Source organism: Zonotrichia albicollis, chromosome 16 (assembly GCF_047830755.1).
Source record: "Zonotrichia albicollis isolate bZonAlb1 chromosome 16, bZonAlb1.hap1, whole genome shotgun sequence".
Lineage (NCBI taxonomy): Eukaryota > Metazoa > Chordata > Aves > Passeriformes > Passerellidae > Zonotrichia > Zonotrichia albicollis.
The window spans coordinates 5807411-5819280 of record NC_133834.1 but is presented as its reverse complement, the minus strand read 5'-3'; the positions used below and the strand labels follow the sequence as shown (position 1 = coordinate 5819280).

General features: G+C 41.9%; 1 protein-coding gene across 2 annotated transcripts in view; it reads right to left on the bottom strand.

Annotated features, from left to right (window-relative positions):
• Positions 1-418: 418 nt before the first annotated feature.
• The window catches only part of PRKAR1B (protein kinase cAMP-dependent type I regulatory subunit beta), a 93140-nt gene continuing 81688 nt past the window's right edge, over positions 419-11870 (bottom strand). For both annotated transcript variants that reach the window (XM_074553209.1, XM_074553210.1), the window contains 2 exons: positions 3356-3437; positions 419-2938 (listed from right to left, as the gene is read on the bottom strand). In XM_074553209.1, the coding sequence (XP_074409310.1) occupies positions 2766-2938; positions 3356-3437 (255 nt within the window). In that variant the 3' untranslated portion in view covers positions 419-2765. The remainder of the gene's footprint in view (positions 2939-3355; positions 3438-11870) is intronic.

Below are 11870 nucleotides of genomic sequence, written 5' to 3'. Positions count from 1 at the left end.
ATGGGCTTTGCCTGTGATACTGGGGAAAAGGAGGATCAGTGGTATCTAAGAAGGAAAGAACCTGTTTTTCCCCAGGTGTACCCCAGGCCATACAACAGGCTCAGCATCAGTCCTGAAGGTTTCACAGCTGGCACCTGCACAACAACAGGAAGGCCCAAGAGACACATCGGACCCCTATTTCTTTATGTAGACATATATGGTTACATTTAAACAGATGATTTTTTTTCCTTCATGCTAATCCTCCACAAAACCAGTTTGGTTTCCATTACTATATATAGCACTGGGAATCTTGGTCTATTTTTTGTCCCTTTGCATCTGATTATTTTCAGTAGAGCTCAAAGTCTTGATGATATACAGATTTTAACTGGAACATGACATCTACTCACACAAACTTCCATTAGCAATAAACCCACAATGGCCACTTATAACGTAGAAGAATTTTATTCATACCATAATCCTGTCCCATCATCCACTGCAAATATTACAATTATCTTCAAAATGTCACTGAATATGATTTTGTTCCACTTAAAGCACAGGAATCCTGGTGTTAGACAGTTACATTTCTCTTGAGATTGCTTATAACAGAACCATAATTCAAATGTATTTTCCATGAGCTGTAAAGGTTTAAAGCAAAGAATCTGCAGTGTGTCTGTGTGCTCAAGTAACTTCTAAACAATGAGGCTAATACTTGGTATTTGACAAGAGATGTGTCCTGCATATTATGCGAAACACTCACAATTTTTTTACCAACACAACAGAAATGCTACAGATAAAAGAACATACTTGAGTGACTCATAACATTTAAAAAATATTTCTTTTAAAAATTGCACAAGAGAATACAAAAACAGTGCAGCAGATAACCAAATGCGTATACATTGACATATCTATATAGAATAGGTCTGCCTATATAAATGTACGTGATAAAAATTGCAAGGTTGGAAACTGTGAGTGGTCATATTTAATAACACGTGCAAGAAGCATAACATAACCATAATAAATAGCAGCAACGAATATACACTAACAGGACCACTGAAATTATGCTAAAATAAATTAAGCACCTTTAAGTGATGAGAAGAGCATGAAGCTGAGAAGCTTTTTAGCTCTGTGAGAACCACTGCAGGCAGCTACTTGAATATTGGGCCCTTGGTGGGAGTCAACAGGAACGTGTTCAATTAGCATTTGTTAATTCGAAAGAAAGCAATTGTGTGTCAGTAGGACTCATTTTAGCCATATAGCCAAGTTCAGCTACATCTCTAGTTTCAAAAGGGAGATTGGTGCCATTTTCACTGCTTAACCTTTGGTATGTCAAAGGTACAGAAAGCTTGTATTTACTCAGAAGAACGTTATTGTAAAGAAGAAATGGAGTTTTTGGCCCAGCTGAAGGGCAGGCAGTGCTGTTTAGCATGGCTGAGATGCAGAGCTTTGCTGCTGGCAACAACAAGTTTACCTGCAAAGGTAAAGCTTTGCAAATCATAGTCCCAATGATCCCATCCTTGAGGGCTGTGCAGATCCCCAGCCTTGAGAGATCTGCAAAAAGCTCCATTCAGGAGGAGCCCCATGAGTAGGCAGGGCAGCAATGACTGCCAGCAAGGCCATGAGGCCCCTGGAGGGACCTGGGCTCCAGGATCCTGGTGCTCTTTGTTACACAATACCTTTGGAGGAGAAGCAGCATTTTGAAGCACTTATTTGGCTTTCAGAAAATTTAAAAAAAATCTAAAATTTAGTCATATACTAGAAGAAAGGCATTTGAATTTCATTAAGTGGATCTTATTAAAAACAAGCTGCTGTATTTGTCCCTGAAGTGCACCTGGCACTATCTCTTCAGCATTTCATGTAATGCTCAGAGAAGTGGCTGAGGACATTCTGCTGAGTTTTGAAGCCAACTTAATTCAGCAGAGAAGCCCCCACTGGACTCCTAAGGACTCTAATGTAAACCCTCATTTTAAAAAAGCTGAGGACAAGTAACTTAGGTCCTAAAGGCTCCATTTGAATTCTTACAAAACATTGTCCCTTGACCTCTTCACCCAGAAGACTGGAGCAGGCTGTTTGCCTGAGCATATCCTACAAAGCAGACCCAAAAGGGGTTGTGACATGGAGGAATATGGACCCTATATTTAAGCCACAAAAAAAATCACTCAAAAGCTTTACTTTTCCCTGGCTTGCTGGAATGATCAAAAGCTTCCTCCAACCTTCCCCTTTAAATTGCATCTCATCAATGAGACTGCCACTTATTCCATGGGATTTTGGAACCCCCCAGTCTGTAACCAGTGAAAAGTCTTTTAGAAGTGACAGGCAGAGATATCAAGGAATCGCAGACTGGTTTGGGTTGGAAGGGACCTGAAAGGCCACTGACTTCCAATCCCCTGCCAAGAGCAGGGACATCTTTCACATCACTTGATCAAAGAACCTTGACAAAAGGTAAGACCAGCTTTAAAGATAATAAAGAAAACAGAAATTCATATGTATTTTAAATAGTTGAACCCACAGTTTTAACCAATATGAACCAACAATAGGTAAAAATCTTGTCTGCAAGCCAAGAGCCCAAAAGAGCCCCAGTCTTCCCCAAAGCTAGTCTTACCCAAATAGTTATCCTTCCATTTCCATGATACATGAACTTTGAGCTGACATCCACTAGGTGACATAAACAGAAAAAAAATACACATAAAATGCACATTTCTTTTTTTTTCTTCATAAAGCTGTGGAGCTGCACAGAGCAAATTTTAAGTGCACAAGGTCACATGAAGGCAGCTTTCCAGAGGAATCATTTAGACAGTGAGCGAAATGAAGCTGTTGTATCTCTGAATGTTTCTCTTGAGGATCTCGGAGCAGGGGCCGAGCACTCGCTCGAAGCGGGGCCGGTCCAGCTTCACGCACTTGAGGGGTCCTCGTGCCACCACCGTGGCTGCCCGGGGCCGGTTGAGCAGCAAGGCTATCTCACCTGGAAACAGAGACAGCACACTGCCACACACCCTCCTCTCTTTCACAGGGTGCATATTCCACCATCCCGTTGCTCTGCTGGTAGAACATCTCCCTTTATGTATCTCTTGATAGACACTTTACATAATTCTGCTGACAGTACAAATGCATTACACATGCATAATGCATGTGTGTAAAATGCCTTTGAAAACAAATGCTTTCAGACTGTTTTGCTGATTCGGGATCTGTCTCCTGTCAGCTACACTGGTGTAAACCATGGAATGGATTCAGCTTCCCTGAAATCTCTGAGCATCGCTGAGAGAAGCGGCTGACCTGCCCATAACCCCTCGCATGTAAGAGTGGAACACTAATTAAGACAATAAGTACTTGACCCAGACATGCCTGTCTTTCTGAACCATGCTTTGCTGAATTTTCTTACCAAAATAATCTGATGGACCGAGTCTTCCAACTTCGACGTACTCCTCATTGTCAGACCTGCGCTGCAGGACAGAGGCTGTGCCCTGGGAAGAGAAGGACAGGGAGTCAGCTGGCTTTGCTCAAACCTGTTCTGATTTAAAAAGTACCCAGGCCTGAGTATTTCCTTTTCCATATCACACTCCTTCCTGATATATGAATGAAAGGAATTAAAGGATTAAAAAAAGAAATAAAAATCCATCAAACAATTTCTCTGTTATGAGTTGTTTAGATGCAGACATATTCCGCTCATAAAAAGAAGAGGAACAGGACAGAACCCAGGAATAAAGTACATCATGCTTTAATATAAATGTATGCTTTAATATAATTTTGAAATATTTTCTGTGTGAATGCAGAATCTTAGAGAGAGAGGCACAGAAAATATTTACATTAGAAGAAATAAAAAGGCAATTTTCCCAGTAATAATCCTGGGACACAATTTTGTAAGAGCAACTAGAGCTTATTCCTCACCTATTGCTGAAATGGGTGGCAAAACACATTTTTAATGCTTGTTGTAACAAAGGGTGATTTTTTTTAGGGGCTTTGCCCGCTCGTGGCCTGTAGTGATCTGGACACCTGCAAGTCAGTCTCTGGAGAGATGGAATGTGCCTTGTCTCCTCTACCCTTAATAACTGCTGTACCTGACACGTGCTAATACATGTCAAAACTCAGTTACAATCTATTTAAACCTTCAAAGAGTTTTACATGCACAAATATTCTGACCTGGAGGAAATCTTAAATTATTGTGGCATAAAGCTTTTGTAGAGGAACAGAGAAGGTATCTGCTTTTCTGGAAAAAAATTACAGCAACATATGAAAATATCTTCTGAGTTCAAACCAAAAGAACAGGGAAAGGCCAAATGTTAACAGATTTTGATTTTAACTGAATAAAATAAACCTCCCTCCAGTGCAGAGTGTTCAGTGAACATTCACTGCCTGCAAATATCCTGCAGCCTCCTTCCACCAAAAGAAACTTGTGCACCTCCAATAGGTAAATTTTATTTCTTCTGTCAAGTTTCAAAAAAATCCTTTTCCTTGATATAACTAAATTGTTCCACCAACACTGCAGTTTCCCAAGATCTTCCAGTAAATCTGCAAGGGCATGAAAATGCAGAGATAGTGTGATGAGTGTTGCTATTCACACTTGCAGAAGCTTTCAGGGCAGACCCACATTCACAAGCAGCATTCTCAGAAATACCCCACACAGGGAAAAATGCCTGCATCCATCCCTCTCCTGCCAAACTTTGGATCAGGTGCAGCTCAGTAAATTGATGCTGTTCTCATTGCTTGTACAGTGTAGATGGATTCAGCTTCAGAGTCACTTCCAGCCCTTGTCCTCCTCTCATCTCCATCTGGAGCCTGGCAAAAACTGAACCCCTTGACCCAAATAGCTGCCTGCAATCCATGTCTCCAGTTCCTTTCCCAAAACTAATTTTTTAAAAAATCTTTTATTACAGATGTTTTATTACATAAAACTAAAAGAAGTCCCTGAAGTAATCACAGTGACCACCCAGGTCAAATGAAGAAAGGACTCAATTCCCCACTGCTCACCTTCAGCACATTGCTATAAAGGTAATCACAGTATCAAGCAATATTGCTTTCATCTCCCTGAGTGTCAGCCTTTATTGTGGCTAATATTTTTCTGACAGGGTCCATGTGATGTAGGACTCCAATAAGTCAGCCTTCTGAAGCAATTTCTTCCACTGTTCCACTACAGTCAGCCTTTTTAATCCAAGAAACACCATATCTGCTGGAGAAGGACAGATGTGTCTGGCCTCCACAATAAACACTTGGCTTGGCAGGATAAAGCAATGCATATTCCAGATCCATCTTTTTTCCACTCTTGTTTTAACAGTCACACAGGCTTTTCCCCTTGCCCAGTGAGAGCAGGTCTATCTCAGAGCAAAACAAGCTTCCTGAAGCCCTGACAGAGAGCACCCAGATGTCAGCTCTGATTACACTGCTTGGCCCCTGCTGCAGCAGCCACCAGCTCCACAAGTACATCCTGCAACATTGTCAGAGTGACCTTCAGGGGAAGGCTGCCCACCCCGGGAAACAAAGATGTTTTTATAATTGCCTGTCTGTATCACCTTCACTTTGTGGCTCTTATCTCTGGAATCAGCACTATTCTGACTGTAGTAAAGGAGGAGTCCAGTTGTAGGCAAACAGTGTAAATGGGGCAAAAAAAAAACCAAAAATAAGATAATAAAGAACAAAATAAAATATTACAGAATAAAATAAAGAACAAAATAAAATATTACAGAATAAAATAATGCAGAATAAAATATTACAGAATAAAATAATACAGAAGCAGTCCTTCATTATCCATATATCCGATAAAGTTGCCATGAATTCAGTTTTGACCCCTACCCTTGCCCTCATCCCAACTTTTGTGGCTGTTTTTAACTTCATTTTACTTGTCACTGATTTATGATAGAGTTTTTGGTTTTTTGTCCTTCTTGTGCTTTAGGATCCCCCACCTCCCACATATGATAGGACTGAACAAATCCTCTGGGCCCTGTCCCAGGAGGTAAGGGCATTATCTAACAAGGGTTCAGGAGCTCATCACTGTCACTCCCAAATGCATTTTGTCTCTATGGGAAAGACTTCTCCTTAAATGACACACAGAACTTGGCAAGATGAATCTCTGAAACAAGCTGCATGATCCTAGATTTGCAGGTTCAGGCTGCTTAGTGCTGCTCAACTTAAAATGCTGCCTTGTACACTGATACCCATTCAGCCTACACCACCAAGCAAACCCTACAGAGCACAAGCTCGAAGGCTGTCAGGAGGGTTAACACCATAAAATAAATCAGCCCTTTGTGATGATATTAAACTGAAGGCAGACAGGCATGTCTTTCTGCTAGCAGACACTTGGGAGTGAAATTATGGTCTTTGGGGGATCCAGGAATATTCTCTTTCAGTCACTGGGGAGTGCCTGTATTCCCAGAAACTGATAGCATTAACCTTCTCTCCTCTCCTCTGAGTAAATACAAGCCTCCAATTGCAAAAACAACAAGAGTAGGAGTTCCCAAAGCACTGTGCCATCAGCACCTCTCTGCCATCCTCACCCCACGCACCTGCCTGCTCCCTCTGGCACTGCTCCGCAGCACTGCTGGGAGTGTTTATTCAACTCCTTCCAAATGCTTCAGCAGTTTGTTTTGCAAAAATTTATGCCTTAGATATGGCACCATGATTTAAGATATAAAAAATAAATTAAGGTTTATAATCCATGAGCTCCCATCGTCTCCAAAGTAATGAGATTTTGATAGATGTTTCACTTTTAAACTCTCAGATCCTACAGATAGATGAGGGAGACATTCTAGAGTGTGGCCCATCTGGATCAACACTGGGATTCCCAGGCACTTACAAGCATTAATTGCTTCAGGAGCCCTGTTTTTATATTTAACTATGAATCCTATAGCCAGCAGCTGGCCTAAAGAGCCTGGCTACAAAAGGCAAGTATGATTCATGGTGCTAAAAACTGAAATCCTCTATTTTTTTTCTCTATTCCAGCTCATGGATCGGATGGGATCACTCCCAGGCAGCACTAGGCAAGATGTGGCAGCTTGTGTTACCCCTGGATGGGACAGACAGTGCAGAATGGGCTTCACCAGGGGCAGGGGGTGGGATGAGAAACTGCACTGATTTAGAAACTTTTTTGGCTTAAAAGTCAGTCATACTGGTTGGTTGGTTTTGTTGGTCTAGCCACCTATTTTAAAGATATAGCCATCAATAAAAAATATAGTGAGGCTCCATCTGGGATAAAGGATAATTATAAAAAAGAAGACATTATTAAAATTATAAGAAAATAACTTCAATTTTCATAATCAGAAAGTTACTACTTAATATCTCCAGTTTTATTTCATAATTTTTTTACTTCTGCTTTTTCTAAAAAAGCACAGGCAAAGTTTTTCCCCCATGGCCTCAAAATGTGCCATTTTTATCCTAGTTTTGAGCTTAGAAAGTTTTTCTAGCCTATTTTATTTTCCTCTGCACCACCCAGCACAAAGGGCAGTGCAGGGTATGGAGTGAGAGATGGAAAGGTCAGGCTGATCATCTGCAATTGCCATTACCTCCATCAATGGCAGCTCTGAACATACCTTTGCTCTTTCTCACTTTGTTAACCTGCACACTCCATAATTCACACATTCAAAAGATAAGTTTCCCCTCACTCCACAGCCACACAAATCCTCATTAATGTGTTGCTATTAAATCATTGCACAGTTACTACAAAAGGAGAAGGAAGAGGCTGTGCTGTGGCACAACACACTGCTGCTCCCATGGCGGAGCAGAGGGACTGGATGGAGCTGCAGTGGGTCTGAAATGAATGAAAAGATCTGTCACACAGCATGATTCTGGGAGGATTTCATTTAATTGCAGGCAAGGTGGGGTTTGTGGAAGTAATATATTTTATTAGATCAACAAGCAGAGCTAGAAAAAGGGATGAGAGCTCTCAGGCACATGTCTATCTTCAGGTTGCCTATTTCCCCAGGTAAATCTAATAAAATCCACCATTCACCTGTCTACAAACACTGTCTGGACCATGTTCTCATATTATAACAGCTACAACCATATTAAGTTGCATCTTATTCAATCATATCTGCTTCCTAGAGCATCACCAAATCATTAACTTAATTTAAGGAGAGCCAAAAGCTCAAAATTTCCTGGAAATTCCTGGGAGCTGGAACTAATTGATATTTAAAGTCCCTTCCAAGCCAAACCATTCTATGATTCTATGAAACAGTGATTGCCTGGTGAATCTGGGAGACCTGTCAGTCAATGCTTCACCCTCCACTTCAAAAAAGGATCATACAAATCAGTTCAGTTGTCTGATGTGAAACCTCAAGCAAATTTGGTCCAGTTTGGAAAACTCTCCCTTCTTGGCTATCCCTCCTGATGAGCCAGTTTTGATGGTTTTCACTGACAGAAGAAGTGGTGGCTGTTTGCTTTGCTTATCTCAAGCAAGTCAGTTCTTTTCTGCTTCCATTAGAACTCGCTATAAATACAGCACAAGGCATTGCCCAAGGTAATGAGCTGCAGAGAGCTTTTGAGAACAAATGTGCAACATTTTACACACCCAGCTTTTCTAATTTGGTTGTGACTCACTACATTTGGAATTGTGCTGATTTAATGGGATTTTTAGGAAGCCAGCACGTTGGAAATGGTGTTAGGATTAATAATGCAAGGTCAAAGGAGCTCTAAAGGCAATGTAAAAGTTACAAGCTCTGCACCCTCATACTCAGCTGGTCTCCTTAAGAGAGCAGTGCTGCCAAAATCACCTTTGCGCTGTCAGTGATCATCACTACATTGTCAATACAACATTCATCTTATTGGCCATCATTCTCAACAGCACTTCAAATTTTAGCAGAGATGGAAAGCACCTGTCACTGCCCAGCTGGCAGAGGTCCTGGACATCATCTCTGCAGCCACCACTGATATCAAACAACCCTGAGGCTGCTGTGTGTTTTATATCACACACCTGCACCAAACTGCCCTACATGTGCCTGGAGTTTTCCCAGCTCTCTGCTATTCAGACATGTTTATATTAGTTTGGGACTATGGGTTTAGGAATAACACCCAGACCCGGGAGAGAGGAACAAAGCTGTCTAGAGCAGTCACCAAAATAGCCACAAACATTTAGGTACTTCTAAAGACAACAATCAATCACAAGCCAAGTGTAGCTTAAAACAGCAGAAAGAACTAAGCCACAGGGCATTTCCTAGGGATATACAGGAGGCCAGGGTTAAGGCCCAGACATGACTACACCCAGCCCATCATTAATCACCAGGAAATGCCTTTGTCTTGATCGTTCAGTATTTAAAATCATAGATGTCTGACACGGGAAGACCTTTTCAGTCGTTTTGTTCATCCTCCTACTGCAGTACCTCAGACAATCTTTCCCTTCAGTGTTTCTTTGATACAGCCTGCATTAAACCTGTGCTGTACCTTTGTATTTCTCTTGAGGTAAAAGAAATGCTGTTATTAAATGGAAGAAGTCAAGATTCAGACAGAGAGAGACCAGTAAACACAGTGACATGCCAAAAGAAATTGTACAAGCTGCAATTTGCTTTGTGCATGGAGACCTCTGCAATACTCAAGTGAAATAAAATGAGTTTTGCACAAAGTAAAAAAATGGGATTTCTTGTTTTGTTAAGCCTTTCCTGTTGAAATACTTTACAGGAGCAAAACTTTAAGTTTTGTAGTATATATTGACTTTAAATTCTTGACTTTAAATTCTTGCCCTTGAGCCACAGCAGCCAAGCTACCATCAGGCTAGACCACACAGGTGTCAAGTAGAGGCATATCCTCATGTTGGGGGACTCATGAATTCATCATCATCACCACCATCATCATCATCCCCCATCATCAGACAGAGGGACACCACAGCACCTCTGCCACAGTAGTGCCACACTTCTTCAAACCACCAGTTGCCAATGGGACTGGGAAACCTAAGAGCAAGGGGATGGTTACAGAGGAATAAGGATACCAGCTCTGAGCCATGGGAGGAGCCCCTTGCCTGGGGTGTGATCCCCCCTTGGCTAGTTGTCCTGGCTCCATGCCCAGAAAGCTGGGAAGCCATTGCACCACAGCCCTTGGGGTTCCTCTGCATTTTTATCTTTACTCTGTTCTGGGATTTTGGTCACGCCTTCCATTACACATTCAGTCACCTGTTGAAGAGGTGACAAGAAGCAGAGGTACTCAGTAAAGGTGGGCTCAGATGTTGGTTTTAATGAATCATCTCAGGGATACTTGGCCTTGACTAATCAGTAGCTTCTGTGGGAAAACAACTGAATTAATATTCATCCCAGTGCCAGATTTTAAAGACCGTCTGTGCCAAGCGCTGTGGATTATTGGCAACAAGGCCCTGTTTTCCTCCCTCAGACATGTCAGTGTACAAAGCAATAAAAGTCACAAAGGGAAAAAAATGTTGCATTTTAGAGATTCTTTCTTTCTACAAAGCTAGCCATTATCTTGCCTCTCTCTGAAGCCAGGAAACGTCCACTGAGTCAACATAAAAGTGACTTTATAATGGGTTATTCATCAACTGTTCATATTTGTGACTGACCTGACAGGGCTCATCTCCTGCAAGCAGAGAGCTACCACCTACAGCCAGGGCAGGGGTGAATGTATGGGAGAGAAAACACGAAAACAGAGCTGAACCTCCCTCACCCTGCCCGCAGAATCCTTTCTGGTGAAAATCGTTTTTAGCTGTTAATGCTGTTTTACGGCCCAATTACTCCTACCACCATCTGCTTCTTTGTGAAAACATTCTGTAGATGCTGAAGTAACCAGACCAAGCAAAAGGCTGAGGCAGACATTGTCATTAAAGTCTCATAACTAATGCTGTGACCAGGGCTGGGAGAGCAGCTGTGGCCAGCGAGGGCAGCAGCTTCTGAGCAAGAAATAAAACTTGGAGTAAACTGGAGGAAGGAGAGAAGAGAGTTTATCACAGAGATCTGTAAAATCCCCCATGGAAAGATCTCTTTGAGTCCTTTCAGTTAGTGAATCTTGTGTGTTCAAAGGACCAAATTCTGAAATTCAGAAGAAAAAAACCTCACAAACTCAAAATTGCCTCATCCTGGAGCACACTGAGAAGTGTCTTGCATGCTCCAGAAAATCCACACTGCACAGCTAATGAAGGAGCCCTAAGGGCTATATTCTTGCAGCAAATCTGCAGTCAACTCAATGATATCTTTGCAGTGCAGGGACAAAACCTATTCCACTAAGGAACAGCTTTAACATGATCCAGAGAAAGGGATGAACTCCAGCAGGGACTGGGAAGTTCTCCATTTCTCTTCCTCTAGGTTGAGCACCACCATATTTCAGGTCTTGTTTACATGGCAGTGTTTTTGCTTGAAGACAGAGAAGCTCCCAGCTCCTGACACAGCAGATGCCTTTAATGTCAGTTCAGATTTAACATGCCTGGGGCCATAAAGTTCTTGTTCACCTTGACTAAGTGCTTTGAATCAGGGCTTGTGAGCTCAGGCTCCAGCGCCAAAGGAGCTTACAGGGATCCTGAAAACCTTGAGGGGTAAACAGCCTGTGCTGCTCTCCCTATTCCCATGGAGAGGCTTTTCATCCCCTGTGAACCTCCAATGCTGTTGCACACAGCCCTGCTAGGAAGACACTTCTGGACAGGATGAAGAGCACCAACCATACCCTAAAGTTGGTATTAGCTCAGGGAGAAGTCACAGGCTGCTTTGAATACAGAGAAAATCTTGCACTCTGATTTTTATGCAAATTCAAATGGGGTATGCATATATTAAGAATGAAACTGCCAATTACTAACTTTGGGGTTTCCTTCTCTGCACACCAAATAATTTCCCTGATTTCCCTGATTTCCACATATCCCATAGTGGTACAGGGCAGGGTGTGTCTGTCATTCCAGCATAAACTTCAGTTTTATGGGTTTACAAATCAGATGTTTTAAATTACAGCTGAATGAGACTGGAGACTCCTACACAAGTTGTCATGTC